This window comes from Pygoscelis adeliae, unplaced genomic scaffold, assembly GCF_000699105.1.
Source record: "Pygoscelis adeliae isolate BGI_AS28 unplaced genomic scaffold, ASM69910v1 Scaffold145, whole genome shotgun sequence".
Lineage (NCBI taxonomy): Eukaryota > Metazoa > Chordata > Aves > Sphenisciformes > Spheniscidae > Pygoscelis > Pygoscelis adeliae.
The window spans coordinates 118,241-141,034 of NW_008824866.1; the positions used below are offsets into that span (position 1 = coordinate 118,241).

At 35.6% G+C, this 22,794-nt stretch overlaps 1 protein-coding gene across 1 annotated transcript in view; it reads right to left on the bottom strand.

Moving 5' to 3' along the window:
• LOC103917280 (vacuolar protein sorting-associated protein 13B-like) overlaps positions 1–22,794 on the bottom strand; it is a 297,344-nt gene that overhangs the window by 114,695 nt on the left and 159,855 nt on the right. The window contains exon 18 of the mRNA XM_009324398.1: positions 21,836–22,009. Coding sequence (XP_009322673.1) covers positions 21,836–22,009 — 174 coding nt within the window. The remainder of the gene's footprint in view (positions 1–21,835; positions 22,010–22,794) is intronic.

A 22,794-nucleotide genomic window follows, 5' to 3' on the forward strand; every position in this document is an offset into this window, starting at 1 on the left:
ATATAATAATAATAAATAAAAATATTTGTAATGAAAAGGAAAATAACAAAACAGAGAGAGAGGAACAAAACCCAGGAAAAACAAGTGATGCAACCACTCACCGCCCTGCGACTGACGCCCAGCCAGTCCCTGAGCAGCGATTGCTGCGCCCCCCCGGCCAACTCCCCCCAGTTTATGTACTGAACATGACGTCACATGGTATGGAATATCCCTTTGGCCAGTTTGGGTCAGCTGTCCCAGCTGTGCCCCCTCCCAGCTTCTTGTGCACCTCCTCGCTTGCAGAGTATGGGAAGCTGAAAGGTCCTTGACTTAGTGTAAGCACTGCTTAGCAAGAACTAAAACATCAGTGTGTTATCACATTATTCTCATGCTAAATCCAAAACACAGCACTATGCCAGCTACTAGGAAGAAAATTAACTCTATCCCAGCTGAAATCAGGACACTTGTATAAAAATTTCACTGCTTGGTTCCTTGGGAACTATGAAGGAAAGTATTGAATATATTTTCCCCAGAAATGCAATTACAAATTCCAGGAATTTAAATTAGTTTCATCGAATGTTTCCCAAAGTACTACTTTTGAAAAGAAAGTAAAGGTATGGCACAAGCAACCTTCCTCTTAAAAGAAAATCTCATTATAGTATATTACTGCACAACTAAAAAGAACATAATTTATAAGACTGTTTTGAAATAGGAACAGTTTTTAAAATTGTGTTAAAACCAAGGGGATGACCCTCAACTTTGCTCCTTTCACCAAGACCAAATTAAAAGAAATGTATGTAGCTTAATTTTTAATTACTTTCTCACATTCATACCACCACTAAACTTCAAAGCCCGTTTTCCAGCGAAGAGATCCAACTGTTAGCTTAAAAGAAAAAATTCCCCATGCTTTTATCTCTTAGCTACTGTCTGCAAGGATCTCCTCCAAAACCCCCAAGTAAGGACTTTATGCATGCTCAAATCTTACATCCCATCCTGCATTCATTACTTCACCCCATTAACATTCCACGCAGAGAGCCCTTTGCTAGTTTTATGAGGCGAAACCACAGAATGTCAGGTTAACAAAGCCCTGCCGAGAACATTCCCCTCAGTAAAACTGTTCATCGGGAGTCTGTTTACATAGATTTGCAATGAATTATTAGTATTATGAAACTGGAGGAAAATTAGAAAGGTTGGTAATAAAAATACACAACTTATACCTACAAATAATGCTGACCGCTTTCTTCATCACTGATTTCATTACATCATTGTTTATTAAAAGAAATTAAAAACATAATTAGTATACACTCTACTACTTTATCTCAGGAATATTTTTTTTTTCTTTTTCACTCAGTTTGTTATAGGGTGGTAAAATGGAAAGGCTTTATGGCTTGTAGGACATGTGGATTTGATGTTTTGTGAACTGTTATGACTTAAAATTATTATTACATTGGTACCTGCAATTCATTTGATGATGTGGATGACCCAAGTCTATATTCTTATACTCCACATACATAAAATAATTAAAAAAAAACCAACAGGCTGGGTCTGTTATTCTGGGCTCTTCCTAACCAGTACTTAACATAATTAAATGAAGAAAGTAGTGTTGTGGAACTTATGGATGAATAATATTAATTTGATAATTAAACTTATTAATGCACAGATCAAAATTAGTGTATACACCTGTACATATATCCACATTGTATGTATATACATATACATATATGTATATACGCCTGAATGTACACAATGTTCAGGTGTTCACACTGTATCCCATCAGTACTCGCTCCACACCATCCACATCATCTGACCTCCATGCCTGTATCTTGCCGCTCTAGAAGCACCTCAGGTGCTTACAGGGCTTTAATTGAAGTCCTCTTTATTCAAAACTTTCTTCTTATTTTGCAAAGAAACAGGAATTCTTTGTATCTTTCAACAGGGCCATAAGAATGCTTGTATTCATTTCAGATTGAATAAAACACTATGAAAGTACACAGGTTTGTATCTATAAAATACATTTCACTCCTCTAGTAGGAGTGAAATTAATTAAATAGTTAGCCAATGCTTTACCCAGCTTGCAAAAAGGGAGAAATTAGATGCTACCTTTATTCTAGGTTTTAAGAAAGGACGAAAAGAAAAATCAGAAAATTGTTGAATAAAACCTATAACGGAAAAGAATGCTAAAAAAAATAAAGCAATATGCTTTAGAGAAGGCTTTGCATAATGTGCTACTGTTTACTTTTAAATATTTTCTCTAGCTACTGAAATAAGAAGGTTATAGAAATGTAAGAGACATGATGGAGGGATTCTGAACCCAAAAAACAGTTAATTTAATAAAAAGTATAACCTCTCAGCAAGCCTTCTTTATATCTTTAAGTTATCATCATTACAACAACCCTATTGCTACAAAAGCATGTACATACAAATGTTGGCTTGGGTTAGTTAAGTTATATGATTTACACTTTATCTAACAAATTTTAAAAAAGAACAGAATGGGAAACCATCTTGAAATGATGATTGCCACAGGAAACACTTTAATTGAAGGGAATTTCCCAGCACTGTCTATTTTTAATAATGGAAAATATTTACACAGTTCATATACATCACTTTACTGTGGTTTTAAGGACAAAACCTGCTACTTTCAATAACTTTCCAAGAAGAGATTTTCTACATTTTCCAAAGGTCATTTAAGCTTGGGAACAGAGGAATTCTAATGTTGAATTAGCTGGTTTCATATTGTACCATTTCTCACGAACAGAAGCACAGTTAAGGCACTTCAAGTAAGAACTATTTACATGAGTGCTTCTGATTTGATTCTTGTTGCAAATCCTAAAGCGGCATCGATCAAATATCCCCCATTCAAAAATCTCATTTACATGTGACACTACACAAACTCTGTTATAACTTGCAATCTCTACTCAGTAGCAACACATTGCTAAACTACAAATTTTACTTTTGCCCTAAAAAGAGAAAAAAATCATAAGGTTAAGGTCATAAGTAAATAAGGAGGGTCATTTTCACAGGGACACTGCTTATACAGTGGGAACTTTGAATAAGGACCACCTCCAGCAGGCAGCCAACTGCATTAAGAAATCACTACCAAATATTTCCAAGATCTGCAATACAACTTGTTCGACCTCTAGTAAAAGGCCACCTCTTTCAGGCAATTGCCTGTTGTTGGTCCCTTGGGTGGTCCAAGACCTGGGTGGTCTAGTGATTTTAGCTTGGACAGCTTATTTCAGTTTTTACTGTATTTAGCTGTCTCACATCACATTTTACTTTTCTGGAGAAAGAATTCAAACTTCACTAAAACAAGAAACAGTCTCTTATTTAAATCTTGCTTCCTGAACATTAACACAAGTCTTATGAGAAAACTGTATCACAAAACCAAAACAAACAAAAAGCTTTTACACTACATCATTCCAAACTGGGATGAAGGACCCTAAGGACCCAAAACAATCCTGAACACGTAATACATCCGCACAGTAATTTTAAATCTTTAACGTTGAGGCTACTATTAATGTCCTCATACCACAATTTCTAGCAGATCCACCTGACAGAACTGTTGTGAGCATCATTTTTCTTCTTATTAGTGTGGGACATAAGAAGGAAGAGAGTGAGACAGTTCAGGTGAGGTTTCTACTTCCACAGTTGGCTACATTGCTTCTGGCACCTGGCTGAGCTCTCCTTTGATTTCCACTGTATGCACTTCACAAGCAATCTGTTGTGGTGTGAAATTGTTTGAACAACAACAGCACGATGAAGCATTTCTTTTAAAATGGATTCTTAAGACATGTTACCATCCAGAAAAACAACAGCAACAACAGAACCGCACTAATTACCGAACCCTAGCGTTTAACCAAGTAATGGAGAACGATAATATTGCATCTGGATGCAGTTCACCATACTGTAGTTTTTCAGTACTTCTTGAGAAGTACTGTCCAATACCTTTTGCTGGGCCCTACTGCAAGTTCAGGTTTATCCTTTACTTTTCCCATCATACTGGTGTTACCTTTTTTCCTTCTCCGTTCATTACATATATCGGACATGAAAAATTAAAGATAATTAAATTGTCTTAGTTATCAAAATTCATAAAACTTTGCAGTAGACAGCTCAGCTGTTCCACGCAGTGATATAAACATTCATTAAAAAGTCTAGGCAGATTAAAATTCAAAGAATATTCCAGTAAGATTAATTTTGCAGACTTAAGGCAGACACTGAAAACCACTAGATGGTACCAGTAAGTGGAAATAAAGAGCAGTAAGTGACCAAAACAACAGAAAAACTCACCAAAGAACAGATGCTCATAAAAAAAAAATTCACAAAGAATTTTGATCAAATCAGAAAATCCAATTTGAAGGGGGGGACGGGGACAGCCAGCAGCATTTCTACATTTTTCTACAAACAAAAATGTGTTCCGATTTTTCAAATGTAACTTCCCCCTTCTTTTTTTCTAAAGAGAGATTATTGTATCAAAAAGATTCTTCTCACAATGCAGAAAATTTATTATTAACTAAGGTCAAAGAAGTTCTGAAAGATTCAACAAACACACTGGCAAATGTGTGAACTACTGTTATCTCCCAAGCTGCCTTCAGGAGGATTTAGTGATAATGCTGCTAAACACGTTTGAAGTTTGTCCTCAGTTTCAAATTAAGAGTCAATTTAACAACACAGATTACAAAAAATCTACTTCATGATTTTTGTTTATTCTTATCTTATTATTAATGCATTAATGTTACACCTTGCCTCAAATGTACATTGTCATTACATCCTCTGGGAAAAGGCACTATTATTAGTAAATAGATGTTTCTTACGTGCAATATTGGATTGGGGGTTTAAAAATAACTACTATCCAATTGCCCACTGAACACAGTCCTCCTCCTTCTGGAGAAAAAAAGCTCAAGTTAATATATATGAAGTTTTTTACAACATACTTGCTTCATCAGAACTTTTTAATATTTAAAATATTTTAATATTTTAAAATATTTAAAATTAATAAATATACTTACTGAATAAACTAATTCCTACCTATCAGCATTAATGCTGGTAAATTATGCAGTGCCCAGAAGTTACCACAACATCAGCTGGGTGAGGACAGTGGGCATGCCACAGGACAGACACAGACTTGGGAGATTCTGTCTTTTCTTCACCCAAGACTGGACAGTCTCTGGCATTTGAGGGGGGGGAAATAACCCTAGGAAAAAAGCCTGCATTTGTTTTATTTAAATGCGTTTTAATAGCTTGAGCAGGCAAAAGCAATGTTTATTCTGAAAAGTGAAGAACCACCAAACAGACACAAGTCCTTCTTTGACCCAAGGACGAGCTCCAAATACCTCGTGTGAAATCTCACTGTGGGATAGAAGCAGCATTCAAAACAGCATGAAAAAATATCTTGAAATATACCTATGTCTTAAGCAATAAACACATTTAAAAACCTTCAGCTGTAGAATTCTGCTATGTTATTGATTTTCATATGGAAAATGTATGAGCAGCATATGTAAAACTGCTCAAATCATTTTGCTGTTAAACAAACAAGCACATGCCTGGAGGGGACAGAATAAAGTAACTGGTCTCCTTATGATGAATAGCATTAACTTGCTCTGGCTTGCCAAGTCAGTAAGCGGTGTGAATTTAATGGCAATTAGCCGAGATCAAAGTTGAAGTACCATGAACAAAGTAGGTAAAACTGACAATATCAAAGAAGGGAAGTGTACCATGGGTGACTGAAAAAAAATTACTTAGATTTATTTAGAATGGTTGGAACTGTTAATAGAAAAGGACAGATCCTTACACAATGTTTATTTTCAAAACAGTATTACTGATTAAGCAGATTTCTAGGAGACTGCTTTCATGGGTAAATTGGCCAAAAAACCTAATAGTGAAGTAAACTATTCTGTAATAGCTCCCATTGTGGACACACTGCTCAGAATGGTATTTTCTCAAGAAATTCAACTCTGAGTCAAAGTCAAGCATTCTCCCTCCTACCTGGCAAACAATTTATCAGCCATTCAAAGCAACAGAGAAAGTTCACAGGAGTCAGAAAAAGGCAGAAGGGGAGAGAGTTCATGTGTTTTACATGCAGGAGGCTTTAGGGGCTATTAGTAATAGGAAAAATATTCCTTTCATTAAATCTATGTGTCTTAAGACTGACATAAAAAAACCTATAAATTTAAATTATACATGATTAATCTGGGAAAAACAGCTTTGGGGGGTTTTTAGTGCTTAAGGAGACCTCCACTTCCACATAATATTAGCAGGAATTAAATTCCTATCTCAAATATTAGATGCTTAAAAAACCTACAGCATGCTCACTAATACTTAATATATAACTACTATCACTATAAAATTCCAGGCATCATGTAATACCTTCCAAGCAAGAGTCTGAAAATATTGTTATGGTAATTCCCATAGCATTTTGCATGGATGGTAACATGTATTTTTACAGATGAACAGATACACAGAAGTTAAATAATTAGCCAGGACCAGTAAGTTAATAGAAGAAAAAGGAATTAACAGAAAGATAGCTTCTTTCTACTGTAATCACTAGCCCATTCTTTTAATATAGGTAAAATAATAATCAACGAAAGCAAGTTGCAATGCTGTTCGAATCAAACGTGTTAAACCTAGGCACAAAGAAATGTTCCACTAAACAGCAATATATTTTTGACCTTAACCTGAAGGGTAAAGACCCAGCAGTTCTTTGGCAATTAGTCAGTGAGGTCTATGAGAGATTCGCTTGAGCAAGGACTAAGTTTCTCAGAAGATCAAAGATAACTGGTGTTACGCTCTGCCCTAACCAGACCCAGATTCACACTTTCTATTACTTATTTACATTGATCTTATGACTATTTTTACAGATCCATCAGAATAAGTGTGCTTTTACTCTTTTACTAATATTTGTTTAATTAAGTTAATTAATTACAGCTTAACTGAAATACCGTACAAAAGACCTCACGCAGCTTTCAAAGTGTAGTCTGAATCCTAATCTTTTTTTTTTTCTTTTAACTAGCAGTAAGGATGAAGTCAATAAATTGTCAATTAATAACATACTTGCTTTGATGGCTCTTCAGTAATTTACTTTCATACCACTTCATAAATTTCCTAGGAAAACTTCTGGGATCGCTGATACAGTACCTCTGCCATGGGAAAATTTGGTTTAAATCTGCTCTGCTGCCAATAAACCAATAAGACTAACTGGCTGATAATCCTCCCACACTACACTGTTTAGGTATATGCACTCAACCAGCGAAAGTTTAATTTGTTCCGCTAATGGCACAGAAAACTACTCAAACTTATTCACCATATAAATTTGAACTTCAGTCTGCTACTTTTTGTTATTCCTTAGGCAGAAAATTCGAGCTATTGAATGCTTTCTAATTCAGACTATTTTATCTTTTCCTTGATCCAAAGCATAACAGTAATAATGGACACTATCGGTAACTAAATATTAAACTGCACTTCACAGAAGAAACATATTAAAAAGCCTTAGAAAAGTCTGAATATTATTTGCATTGGCACACTGACATGCAAGACACATTCTACCGTTCTAAGTTAAGTGTAACGTTATTCTTAAACTACGGCACTAAAACCAGTGATGCTAGCCACCTTTTACATATTTCAAGCTGCCATACTTAATAGCTTTTGTCTAGGATTTCTAGTGGGATGACACGTATCTTTATTAGGTACAGCCTATTTGGAAGATAATTTAACTTATAAGAGCACGCTAAAAATTTAGTAAAGAAGCCATATGAAGCTCAAAATACTGATTTTCTCTAAAGTTATGTTGATCATATTGATACAGGTTTATATAAACTAAAACATCTATTATATATAAGATAATGTGGCATGCAAATTTCATTTAACAGTGTTGCAGGTGTCATATTCATAACAGGCCAACGCCAGGTAGAGTCATGTAAAAATTCCTAAAATAACTATGAAGAAACTGTTATGTCATAAGATATGTTGTTATTATCCTTTCTTATGAAGGAAAAACTACTGGATAATATTAGAAAAACTCAATCAACTACTACTCTATTTTCTATCCCACCATATACAAGGAGTTTGTCTGCATTTCCCTAAAAGATGTCAACCACACTGCACTGGTACTGACAGAAACTAGGTAGGATCTGTCAAAAAACACCAAGTGTTCATCTGGCATTCTTCCTAGGGTATGAAGAACCAACTGGAGATTTTCCAAAGGGACTGAGTTATGGATAAAGGAATTGAAGAAAGAGTCCTCCTGTTCCACTTGTAATCCTCTGGGAAACAAGAGCATCTAGAGCTAAAAAGATTTATATTTTCTCTCAAATTGTAGCGCTCTGATATATTTATAGGGGTAGGTCAAACAGTGTACCGTGGATTACAACATAATTTTTCTAAGCCTTCCTCCCAAATCTCAACAATACTCAGAACAACCTGTTCACAGATATAATGAGAATAGATATCTTGTTCTCTCCTTAGACTTATACACATGCATGTATATATACATATACAGCTGAACATGAAAATATCTAGGAAAATTATGACAGCTGTCTGGTAAGAAGTAATTAGGTATTCCCACTTTTTTCAACCGTAATTAAGAATTCAACTCTGGCCATTCCAAATTCTTACTTTGGCATTCCAGTTTAAGAAATGAATAGTAGGAAGAGGGCTTTATCTCTCTTTTAAGAAAACAAACAAAAATCTCTGGAAAAAGAAAAGGAGTAGGACTGCAGGCTGGGTTAGCTTCACATTTTTACTAGTTAAAAGAATTTTTTTTTTTTATTTGTTACACTGGTTCTACTTCTCTGAAGCAGCAGCTGTAGGAAGGCTTCTATGTTCCAATGCTGTTGGGAGTCATGGCCCTGTGAGGTGTGAACCCCAAAACAACTATGCACAAACGCTAGGTCAAAGGCTCAGGAGAACACAAACAGCCGTCCTACATGCTGGCTGCTACGCAATCAGCCAATAACCTCCCCTAGAAAGAGCATTAAGAAAAACGAACATACAGAGGTATCTGTATTAGACAGAAGTGGCAGAACTTTGCTTGCCCCATGCCAGAAAGCATGGCAGGAACTCAGATGTTGCTTTATTTCCTCAAGGCCAGGACCAAAATGCTGCTGTAACTGATCCTGAGTTATAGTGGCTCCCAATATAACAGCATTCACTTGCAAGTGTTTCACCACAGGACCTCACAGAAAATGAATGAAAAACATCTTGTTCCCTTAGCATTACCTCATGCTACTTTTGTACAAGTATGCTTCTTAATTACTAATTTCTATGCTCTTAAAAACAACCCTTCTGGAGTCACTTGCTCGAGTATATTCACACCTCGATATACAGAAACCATTTATTGGAGCTAGCTGAGCTGCTGCCATTTGAGAAGAGGTGACAAACTGTGGCAGCTAAAGCCAAATAGAACCAAGCACAGTCAAGGCTATAAGGGTTAGTGCATCCTTCTTGCAAATATCCCTCCATCATCCTCTTGGAGCAGCCCGTTAGAGTACCTCAGTGGAGAAGAGCAATGCAAACCATTCCAAAATGCTCCACTTTGCACAATAGTGTAAGATAAATACTGTCCTACCTGGCTATATCTCCAATACCTCTACTAGTGCTGCCTTGGACAAATATTAGCGAAGATTTTAACCATCATACTTCTACCTTTAAGGTGGATTATTCTTGCCTCTCAGTTTTCCCATTAACAGGAAGGAAGGCATGATCCGAGTTTGTGGCTTAATTTGCTGCCATTGTGTAGGAAACACCTGCTCCTTCCATCACGATTTTGAGATAGTGATTTTCCAGAGGAAAGAATACGTTTGTATGGTGCATGTTAGAGATGCCCTGTTCTAGGAAACAGACTGAAATGAAGTACAAGGAATCTTAATTCTACTTCTTGTACCAGAAACAAGAAGGAAAAAACTACTTGACGAATTCCTGAACGGTCCTTAAGTAAGCACCCCTGCAGTCTCACTGACTGCTGTAAGATGATTATGAGTATCCCTGGATAGATACATCATGGACATTGTTGTCTGCCTCCAAAGTGCAACACAAAGACAAAGTTCACACTGCCCTTACAGATATTCCAACACGCAAAAGTGGGTGTTCCTGCTCTCACTCGCCTCGTGTCACAGCAGCTTGTACAATTCCTGCAGTAAAAGAAGAGTGGCTACTTCTGTATTGTTGACTTGGGAAGTGTGAGGATACTTGAGACACAACATCTGGCACTTCTTATCAAAAATCTCTGATTCAAGTGTAATGGGATGCACGCTCTTTGCTATTGTGCAAGCATCTGAAGAAAAATTAAAGCTGAACAGTTAATTTTCTACATGTCTATCTTTTCAAAGGAAACATGGTATCAAGCTGTGAAGACAAGGAACCTGGCAATGTAGTCATCTGCAAAAGATTGTGCAAGCTACAACATCCCAACAGTGCAAAGAGACAGACATCCCTTTAATACATGGCTTTTACCAGCTATTATATTCTTATGTCCTTAGTGAGCATGCAGGTAGCATTTTTGAAATTGCTACCCACACCTGTGCTTTATTTTGAAATATTACAAATCTATAGGATTACTACTCCCTCATTATGAGCATAATAGAAGTTAGAAAAAATATTTGCTTTGTTATAACACATAGAAAGTCTTAAAATAAAGTTGGAATAATCTGTGCATTAGAAGTGTGCAAAAAGCAGATAAATATTCTGATGCTTAGGTCCTAAATGTTCAAACAGCTCTTGAAAATAGAAAGTCTTGAACTGAGGATGCAATGATTAAAATAACACTAACCTTGGTTAGCAATTAAATGATCCCATCTCCCTTTGGACTAAAAATGTAGACAACAGCTAGTAGCTGACATCTCACTTGAACATTTTACAGCTGCTCTAAAGCAAAGACTTTAGACATTTTAATGCATGCATGCATCTTATTTTCCCAGGATTTCAAAGTCCACACCCAGGCTGCTGCTCAGCCATTATAAATGAGTAATTCAAGTAGGGCATGACTGCTTCTTGTATTAACTTGATAAAGATGTTTCACTTGAAGTGCATCAACAGTTGTGTTAAGTCATCCCTTTCACAGGCTTATACTTATTCTGTGTTATGTTACCAGTGAAGAAATAAAAAAGTATTATTGGCTTCAAATTATTATAAAAGTCTTTACACTAAATAATTAGTATTATGAAGATTATTATTATATTTTTATTACACCTGTTTTCAAAACGCCAAAATACAAACATACCTTTTTTAATTAAAAACAATTTTATCAACTGACTGCAATCTACACTGAAGTTCATTAGTTTAGTCATGCAACTGCTTATATGTGCACTTTAAAATACACGCATCTGTTTTCAGAAAATTCCATTATACTTTGTATCTGTCAAGTTTTCCAGAAGCTGGTTTAAAAACACAATTTTAATATAATAGATTAATTTTAATTTTAATGTCTGAAAAATACTAATCCAGGGCTTGGGCTAAAATATCTTTCAAATAGTACAAAGACATATTGAACATCTTTCATTTTCTTGTATGAATTTTCAGGTCACAACCTAGAGAGAAGATTTGCTCAATACTGAATTCCTCTTTCTCTTATCACAGCAGGGACATTATAAGACAGCTCAAAATTAGAGGGAGAAGAGAATTTATATTCTCCTTTCATTAATTTATTTCCACTGAATAGATAACCAAACATCAACATAGTTACACTAAATATAAAAAATATACTGTATATATAATTTATTCAAAGGCCAGTGAGGAAGAGATGTCCAGTTTATTTAAAAGATGATTAATTACATCTGACTGATTACCCTCTATGCCATGGACAAATACAGAACAGAAAAGAAGAATACTATCCAGAGGTGATGATCCATCACATGCGCTCCATAACCCTGCTCACTAATGTTGAGCCAAACACTGTATTTAATGCATCATCAGATTCAATCATACCTTCTCTTACTTTTCCAATGAGAATTGTTTCTGTTTACAAAATTTCCATTATTTTCCTCATTTCGGGGGGGGGATCCCTATGATAGCCAGTTCTAATATTATTCTTTATATTGTATTTAAGCAATGTTTCTGTACGGTTTAAGGAGTTTTATTCCAGAAATAAAACAAGCATCGGCACTTTTGAGTGAGGCAAGAGATGGGAAGAGGCAGTGAGCCTCTGATTTATTCAGATTATTATTCTGATATCTAACATAATATTAAGCTTATACTTTATTTTCATTTATGGTTTGTATCATATTATTAGAAAATGGTCGTCTTTTCCTCTGACATGACAGTTAGTTATCAACACTGAAATTCAAAAAGATGTGGCTCAAACTCCGATCGGCCTGACTCCTTTCATGTCCACCTTCCTACAGGCAGTGGACTATTTTTCCAAGATTTCTGGACATGAGGCAGCATAGTCATGCTACTTCTCCAGCTTGGCACTGATCCCAGGCAAATGGCCCTAGAAGCTGTACAGTAACAGGTGATGCACACGAGCTAAAAGTGGAGGAGTTGGCAGACGCAGGCAGACTCTTACTGTGCCAACTGTAAGAGCTGACATGTTTGTTCAGGACTCCCCATCCCTTCAGTTCTCATTGTCAGGGCACCTATTCCTCCCTGCATAACCGTGCAACATTCTCATTAAGTTCAGATAGTACAACCCCAAAATGATTTGCTATTCTGCTTACAGACATAAAGAATCAATTTTCTAAATCTCTTGGGGAAAATCACAGGGTTTTTTTTTTTCAGATCCATCTACTTCATCTTGAAAATACATCAGGAATTAGGAAAACACTTAGGAAGGCCAGACTTTGCATTAATTTTCTGTGCTCTAATTGGAGCTCAGTATCAACAATTAGCAGTAGAAGAGTGTTTGAACAGGAACTCGGGACTCAGGTCAGCAAATTACTTTGCTCCACCAAATGTTTCTGTCCTAACTGCACCAGCTGCAAGATTACAGCAACACCTAGAATCTTCTCTTTCAGACACAACTTCAGAAAAACAAGTTGTTTTTGCCTTTTCAAAATGCCTTTTCTAGAACCGAAAAGTTACACAGTGCACTGTTTTCCTCATATCAATTTTAAGTATTTCTACCTATTAGTTCTATTTCAGTGCACAGATAAAAGGAAAATGGAATCAGCTCATACAGCACAGAAGTGATTAAATGGTCTAAAGGTTAAAAGTGACCAATGTTCCTGCAGTACTAATTTCTATACGGTTTGCATATTTTTGATAAAAAGAGAGATTGATTCTTCAGAAGCTTCACAGCACATGAAGAAAATTAAACTGATTTAAATCTTTCTGAAGTTGGACACCTTAAAGATAATCCGTCCAAAATAATTTTCAGTTTGGTCAACTATAGGAATATGTCTTAGCTTGGGGCTCATCACTGGGGTTATCTAGTCGAATTAAAAAAAAAAAAAAAAAATCAATATACTGCTAAGATTCTAACCTGCTTTGTCTAATCCTGGCTGTGAACTGTTGCTTTCTACATAAAACCAACTATTCAGTCACCTGGGTAGTGGCACAACTTTATTTTGTGACCACAAATGGTTATTTGTAACGTCATAAAAAGGAACCTCTGCAGGAACTTCAGGACAGTAATGTTTGGGTGGAAGGGGACAATGTTGTTGAATATTCACTCTGTGTATTTAAGACTGCATCCTAAACCATATAAAGAAGACTGTTAGTATATTTGTGTGTATTATAACCAGAACACTGGAATCTTGGGAGTGACCTGTAGCTTCTTTTTAACCTACTACAGAGTTGAACCATGAAAATTTCTGAGGAAAAAATTTTAGATTTAGAAACAAATATATATATTTAGATAATAATTTCTGCATTAAAAACAATGGAGATACTTCATTTAACGCTGTTTTTCATCAAATGTACTATGTTTCTGTTCAGCAAGATGTAATTTAATCATTTCAGTTATATCTATTTAGCATTTCATTACAAAAAAATAGCCATGTTATATGAATCATTTACATCACCAAAGTGGTAGTGAGAGCAATATAATTCAATTATAAAACCTGGAAACAGTTTAAACACCATTTGAAAGTAAACAGTTACAGTCCCTTATGCCCATGTCTGGGAAGCGTCCAAATGGAAGTTAAAGGTCCCATGGCATTCTTTCAAAAAGAGCAGGAGCTATCCCAATATGTTGGCCAACATATATTTTCTCAATTAAAAACAGATTTCCATGTCCAAAGCTATGTGCCAGCAATTGCTGAGAGCCTATGCCTGTCACATTTCCAAAACTCTCTGCACCATCAGTAAGTATCTAGTCACCTTGCTGAATAATGCTTTTCCAGATGCCACAAGTGGAAAAGGTGAATGCATTTTCATAAATATATGAAGCACAGACACATTATCCTATACTGTTATGGAAACGCAAGTTATCATCGGAACACACATTTAGATTTTTTTTTTGTACCAGAAGTGTTAAATATGACTTTGGTGGCCATAACAAACACTTTGATACCACCAGATTGTAAAGTGAACAGAAATCCTATGGAACACACATGCATACATACAAAATAAAGGTAGCAGAAATAATCTCAGATCTGCCATTCCCTAACTTTCACACATTTAATGAGTTAAAAATTTAAAAAAAATTAAAAAGGGCTTTTTTAATAACTTCTTTTCTTTTTTTTAGTTATTTTTACAGAATTATCTAGGTTATGTGCTGTTTCATGAGAAGGTGGGGAGATTTCCTCTACGCACTTTAAAGCCTGCGTACCCCTTATTATGCACCACTCAAGAGCTCAAATCTTCAGCTGTCAATACTGAAGCACAAACTCCTATCCCAAGAATGACAAGATCAACTACATTATCTATAGGCAGAACACTGTTATCCTGAGTTAAAAGAAAAGAGAAAGTCAGGCAATGAGTTTCTAAAGAAAAAGGTATAAACCCAGAGGAGAATCAGGCTTTCCAACTCCCTCACTCAACAGATTTCCTAGTGTAATATCTCAGGCTCCTGCTATTTGCAGTTGAGTCCCCATCTTCATTATCCAAGTTTTGTTCTTATTTTGCCATATTATCAAACTCTTAAGTGATACTATCAAGAAAAGGAAATTGGAAAAAGGCAAAAGCACTTCTTTGGATAAAGATATTACTCTGTTGCCTTCCACAGTGCAGCTGAACAATACATCTCAAAGTCACGCAGGCTTGAAAGAAAAACAGAAATATTTTCAGGGAACTGAACTACACAGGCTGACTTCCTAACAACTGATAGGACAGAGTGTAGCTTTTTTCTTTTTTTAATATCAGTTTTTCAAGTACCATTTTACAAAACTCAGAATCCTATTTAGTCACAATTTCAGAATTCTAGGGTAAATGTATTGCTGAAGGATTTATGGCATATTGAGAGAAACTGAATGCAACATAAGCAGAGAGATGAAAACACCTCTTTCCCCAAGAGGATTTGCAGAATTACTTGATGGGAAGTTGAACAAGCTGCCTTATTCCTGCATTGTGCAATTACCTTTCTATAACCAGAACTTACTGCCAGTTGCCAGAGTTATGCGACCCACTGGAAATAATGTTAATCTAGTTAGCATAGTATAGTATGTCCCTCCCTGATGCTACTCCCATGGACACGAAATTGACAATTGGAGCCAGCAGAGTAACAGACAACACTTGAGGACAAGTTTACTTCCCTCTTAGGAAAGGCAGTAAGCACTGGATCTTTGTAAGACAGTAGATAGAGGTGATTCAGGTCTATATATAATATCTGATACTTAACCTGGCTGTAGTGCATAACATATTGAGCTGTGAGGGTAATGGGGGAGGACGAAGCACAGGTAAATGTAAATGTAAATGTAAATGTACAAAACTAAATGCATTTTAAAAGAGGCTTTTACTTTCTCAGATAGGTACTAACTTGCATTTACCACTGTTACCAACTTGCTCTTCCCCACACCAGCCTCCCGTCCTGAACTGCTCGGTAATACCACCATCTGCTGCCCCCACTTGAACTTCTGATAAAAAAAAGATGTCAGACATTTTGTTTACTACAATCAACTAATTTAAAAATCGTAAGAGAGAGAGAAAGGGAGGGAGAAATTGCATTACCACAAAATACTTCTGCCCACAAGTTCTGCAACTCAGAAAACTTCTAAATTTAGCCTCGCAGTTCAGGCAGTTGAACTGCTATTTTTAATCCAATTTTGGAAACTACAGGACACTACTAGAAAAATTCTTCTAAAAATGCATACTTATCTGAATTTAAGTGCACCCTACTCCAACATAAGACTACACGAATACTGTGTTTTCAGTAACTTATACTATTAGCATTTGTATTTTTCCAATGCAAAATATGAGAATAAGCCAAATTTTAAAAGCAATTAAGAGGATATAAATGTTGTGTGCTGCAAGAGCACAGTTCTCAAAAGACCAGAGTCCTGGCAACTATCATAATCCTTTTGAAACTGTTCATATTAAGATTAAAGATCACTTTGTTCCTCTATTCCCACAACTAGTTGGTATGGTAAAAAGATCAGTCCCCTAGTTTTATATGTAACATCTTTAACATTTGCTCTCCTTTCTGTGCATGTGATTAAATGTAACATTTTGAAATCCCAAAGTTCTGAGAAAAACATAAATCCTTGTCCACAGCTGCTGTTTGACTCTGGAAACACATGCATTTTCTTTTCAAGCATCTACCATCAAAAAATCCCAAAGGACTTGAACTGGAGAACACCTGCATCTCTTCATTTAGTTCCAATAACAGAGTCTAAACTTCAAAATTACAAAAATAGATGCTATGTTCAGCTGCAGTTACATTCTGCCCCTAATTCCCGTGAACAAAAATGCTAAGAGCATGAAATCATTCAGGCAAGCTCTGTCATCGAGAGGATAAGATTTTTTGCACCAGAAGCCCAGTGGGAACTTGATAGAAAACTGGCAACAATTACAGATAAAGTACATAGTGAAATCCTCAGGGAGAGAAAAGGAAATGTAATAAGATAGATGGGTATAATTTTTACACATTTATGCCCAAACCACAAATGTGAATTGTCTTTAATTACTCCAATATATTAAGCGTTTTTACTCATTCATTGTGTCAAATCTTTCCAAAATACTTCAAATTAGTTTATGAATTCTCTTTTACAAGTTTGTTTTTATTTACCAGCGTAAGCACTCACTTAAATTAGAACTGAGAACTTAAAAAATATCATTGTTCCAGCTTTAAAATCCAGACTTTGCAGTATCCCCAGTCTAAGCAGTCAAAATAAAATTAAAAAAAATATGTCAATGACAGGCTTTTTAAACTGCAAGAAAGGGGGAGTTGGGGCATATATAAGTGTGTATGCATAAAACCAAACATATGTAAAATCTCTCACCTCTTTTCAAACAAGTTCTAACAGATAAAAATCAGCTGTTTTATGATAGGAAAGAAAATAATGTTCCTGCTGGTACAACATTTATGGCACTTTTTTCATGTTTGAAGATAAGATTTCTTCAGTCTTAAAAATATTTTCACTTCACAAATTATTTTTTCCTTTGGGGGGAAGAGAATGGAGTGATCTTATCTAAACTTACAAAATATTGACAGTGGAGAAAAAAAATCCAAAAATCTTTAAAAGTTTAAGAAAAATATCACTTAAATGAGAAATACCAATTTTTACAAGGTTGAATATTTGCTCTTCAGCCTTCATGCAACTTTCACAAACTGGAGAAGCCTTCTCACTCTTACTTTGCTCCACTGGGTGTAGCAATTTACCACGCATGAGCATGACATTAATACAGGTACTTTTGTTTATTCCCTTATTTCACTGCTGCATTACTGACTATTTAAGCTGATCTCAAAGAAAACTTTATTAGTTGTATTTTTTATTTTAGTTCCTCTTGATTTATATGTAATAAAGCTCTCCATACACCAGCTGTGCACGCACTCCCAATTATTCAATATGGCAAACCAAATAGAGCTTAATCAGCTCACCTCATCTATTCAACAGCTGCTCATAATTAAATACTAACACCAGCATTCATTTTGAAATCTCCCTATTTCTCTCAAAGGCCAGGTGAAACAAACAAGGTCTGCAGCTTGCTCTGAGGGTTAATAAAGCCAGGGTTATTTCAGAGAAGCAGTAAGAAGACCTTCCCAAGCCCTGGGGTAATGGAACAATCTCCTCTCTTGTATTTATTTTATATGCTGCAGTTTAGATAAAGACTGGGGAGCATATCCACTGATTTTTACAACTATGCACAGAGATACATGGGGCAGTTTTTCATACAACAAAAGTATCCAAAATTAAAAGCATCAGGATGCAGACTTGTATTTAAGGGCTAAACAAAATCATATTTATATTCTTTGTCCCTAAATACTTCCTCTGCCATAGGTGGATCAGTTTTCCGCTGTGCTAATGACACTTTGTGCACCAAACAGTAAAACATTCTTGCTAAGTGATCATCAGTATATGCACTTGTTACACATAATACTTACTTTGCCTGTATATGCTATACATCACACACTTTAATGCTGCCCTTTCTGGAATTACATTTTAGAGGGTTTTCTTGCTGGTTATACTCCGTGCAGTATGGTACTACTAGAACTGTATTTTTTTTTTCCCTTCGCCTCAGCAGCAACAAGTGAAATAGCAAGAAATAAAATACTAGTGTAAAATGCTTTATCACTCAAATTGTAAAAACACCCCCAATCTTTGCAGGGCCACCTACAGACAAGCAGTAAAAGGAAGCTGCACAACCATCCTGGTCACCCTGGATCATATGATTCAAGTGGTACAAGACAGTTGACAGTTGCTGACTCGACAGGGAGAGGAGAAGGAAAGGTCCCCTACCTGTTCTCCAGGTAAATATGCCCTAATTTATTCAAGAACCTCATGCCATTTGCACAACCTCCTCCTTGGCATTTTATATCCAAAGAACTGCTTTGATTTTAGATCAAGTTGTTTTCCATTCAACTTCACAGATGCATAGTGAATTAATTAGTTACTCTTCCTTCATTAATTTTTATATAAGCAAAAAATTTTTAAAAGTCACTTCCATAGGCATTGTATTGTATTCCAAGATTCTTCCAGAGTACCCAGAAATTCCCCTGTAATTGCTTCTCTTGGTTTTACACACAAAAAGATATTGTGTCATTCTGTTCTTAACAGAGGTGGCTAAATTGCAGCTCTTTAGCTTTGTACAGCTCCAACGCACCCCCCCGCCCCACTGCACGGTGTGACCAGCAGCTCCACTGACACTGAGTTTGCAAAGTTTTCTGAACCCTTGTATTTGGGAAGAAGTAAACTGAGTTTACCCAAGTGCTGGGTGACAACTTATCCAATCCCAGCCAAGCTGGAACTGCTGTCCCCCTTACTTAGCTCTTTTGAGAAATCATGTGTGTATTTTGAGAGCATCAGCTATACAGCTATTTGTATACATACTTTGTAGAGTTAGCAGACTTGGCCAACCCTGGCCTCATCTCCAGCAATCTGAACAATTCTACATGATTTTTTTCATTTCTCCTGGATAGCTTTTTTCATTCTTTCTACAAGCAGGTTGCACTACTCTCTTCAGTCTTCACTATAGTCCAAATTCCTATTCCAGAACATCATATCTAATATTATTAGGATAAATTGCTCAAATAGCACAACTTCAGTACTGCACAATCACGTCCAGTAGTACAGCTTTAAACAACCCTTTTATGCCCCTGAGGCATAAGTTGAATTTGCTGTCAAATTATCCAGTATAGCTTTCTTAATTCCCAGAAGTGACTGCAATGGACAGCAAAAGCATATTTATGCTCTCCAATCACTTCATGTTTTCTCTCCATGTGGTTTTCACAGACGTAATGAAAAGGATAGCCATATCTCCTGTATTAAACTGCCTCAGTTCCTTCAGCAAGTATTTGAAAGCAAAGGCTTTAATTAACTCCCTCATTCTTTGTATAGAACCTGAGATAATTTAAACATTAACGTTTCCTAGTTTTATTTGGAAAAAAAGAATCAACAATAAAGCCAAATTATTTGCAATACACTCCTCTTCATGTTTACTGGGACCAAAGCTTTAACACATCAGTCAGCTTTTCCCTCTCATTTGTCATCAGTCACAGGTGCCACCTTACAGATCTAGAGAAGCAGAGCTAGAGTCTGAGCATGCAGGTTAGCGACTACCACTGAGTACACAGAATCAATACAACTTTCCTGAGGCACTGGGGGGGCGGGTGAAGTGTCCAGTAAATTTTCAGTTCTAAAATCTTAGCATTTTAAATGTATCTCCATTCAGCTACAAAACAGGTACCACAGACACTTGTCTATTACAAACCGATTTTCTGCCTCTCAAAGTCCCTGCATATGAGTCTGGCCAGCACTTATTTGTCAGTGCCTTAATTCTCGTAGGCGTCTCCTGTCACAACCCATCAAGTACTCTCTACTATCTAACTGGACTATCCATAATACTAATGAGCTGAAATGTATGTGACCACTGTGACCTGTAACAAAAGCAGTAATTCTATAGTATAGGTAAGTATGCACGGCTCCTTTAAAATGCAATTAAGATTCCAAGACAAAAAAAATCAGATAATTAAACTGAAAAGATCCTCAAAAAAGGCAGAAAATGCAATAATCAATAATAGTAATAAATATTATTATTATGAACATTTAAAAAGATACTTAAGTGAGACAACAGGTGTAACAGATTTTCACATTTTTTTAAAAACCGATCTGAATAATTCAGAGACTGTTGAATTATTAATTGCTTTTCAGCAATGTTTTAGGGGCAGGAACTTAAGATAATTGTTATAAAAACACTGCCGTAAACATTTCCAACATGATGATCTCCAAGAAACATACAAGTACAGTTACTGAAAAAATAACCTAACAACTGCTGGAGTGCACAGTGCTTACAAATATTTACTTTGCCTAAGAATCAAATGTTGCTTACATATGCACATAAAAATTACAAAGATGGTAATAAATTCACTGTTACTTTTCAGATTAATGACATTCAACAACCATTACACATGAAAAAATTAGAGAAAAAAAGCACACACTTTTCAGTATACTTTTGTGTTTCGTAATATTGGGGTCAGCTAATTCTTTTGCTTTCCTTAAAATAGATGCTTTTTGGGTTTGGGGTTTTTTTTCCCCTATTTGATTCCACTCAGCATGGCAACAGGATAAACTTTTAAAAACATGAAAGCATGATTTTTACTGAGAGCAAAACCTAGATCCATGTGTATTTCACACACTATATTTTAGTTATTTTAAACTAGATACATTTCAAAATTGTCAGTGTTGCTTAAAACAGACCAATGTTTTGTTTAAAGCCCACAGAAACCATAAGAATGTCAGGTAAGAATATTTATGCCCATAAAGTCAACAACACCCTTAAATTTATCCAAGCAACACTCTGAAAATATTAATTTGTTTCTCATTTTGATCCACCACAACACCAAGTTTGATAACGTCAAATGTGTGCTCTGTAACATTTTTAAAAATCACCATTTTATTATTAACAAATTTTATGATAAACAAATTCTTAATTTAATTCTAAATTATGCTGCAAATTTATAAGAACCATTTTGAATTCAGTACATCAACTTCTGTATAAGAAGCTCAACCCAATAGATGAAGGAAAGAAAGAATAAAACTAATATTTTCAACATGGATCCTGCCCCAAAAAAAGTTTACAAAAAGATTCTGTATAAATAATTTAAAAGGCAATCAAGGTCAATGAAGCTTTTCTTACTGAAGAAGACATACACCAAAATGCTGGGTTTAGTTTTTGTGTCTCACAGTGAGCTAAAGTAAAGTTATAACGTGTGCAGTATGTGAAAAAGATACTTTGGCATTTGGCACATTTTAGATCAAGCCCCTCTTTTGAAAATTACATTGGATAGGAAAAAGGTAATGTGATACCAGCTTAACAAGAGTTTTGCACTTACCAGAATTATGGCAGTAGTCCATATACTGTGGAATTTGGATTGTAAAGGCTACCAAATCTGGAGCTAAGAGAGATTCTGGCTTTCTACTCTCATTGAGCCATTTACTGCTGTGTAAGTCTCTGGTGTCAGAAGGGCCTTGAATTAAAGGAATCAGCTTCTCTTTTCCACCATCACCTAAGAGAAAGATTAGACTCCTTACAACTCTTACTGCAACAAGGTAAATTTTCAACTAACTGTTGAAATGAATGTTCATAAACATTCACTAGTCCAAAGAGAACAGCTATTAACATTGTAAGTACAGAATTAAAAGAGGAAATAGAAAGAGCAATCTCATATAAACTATTAAACAACTTCCTTAATGTTATCTTGTAAATGTCTACATCCAGGAGGATTTCAAATAAAGTAATCAATTCTCTTTAAAATAGTAATTTCCATCCCAACTTTATAAAATAGTATCTTTAAAAATCACCATGAACTCAATTTAGAGTTCAATACACTACATTTTTAGTGTTCTTGACATTAGCTGCCTTTACATACGAAGAGATCATAGACATTGATTGGAAATGTTCCTGCATGCTCTTCAAGAAAAATTGTATTAAAGAAACTTAAAAACTATGTATCACAGAGCCCTCAAGAACTCCACAAGCAAAATACATACTTGTAGCATTAATGGAAAATGAGACATTAAACAATAAACAGAATACATCAAAATTATGCTACAAATAAAGCAAAATGTTGTGTAATATGAAAATGCAGTTATTCCAGTTTCTTCAGTGCTTTTAGATTAATATTTGTCTCAGCAGAAAAAAACCAACATCTTTATTTTCTTATTGAGTGTAAAAATTGACTATACTGGGGCCAGACTGGATCATCCTGGCACACTTAACAATAATAATAAAAAACCCCAAAACAGAATACAAAAAAACCTCTCTGATTCATAGGAACAATGAGTAAATTCT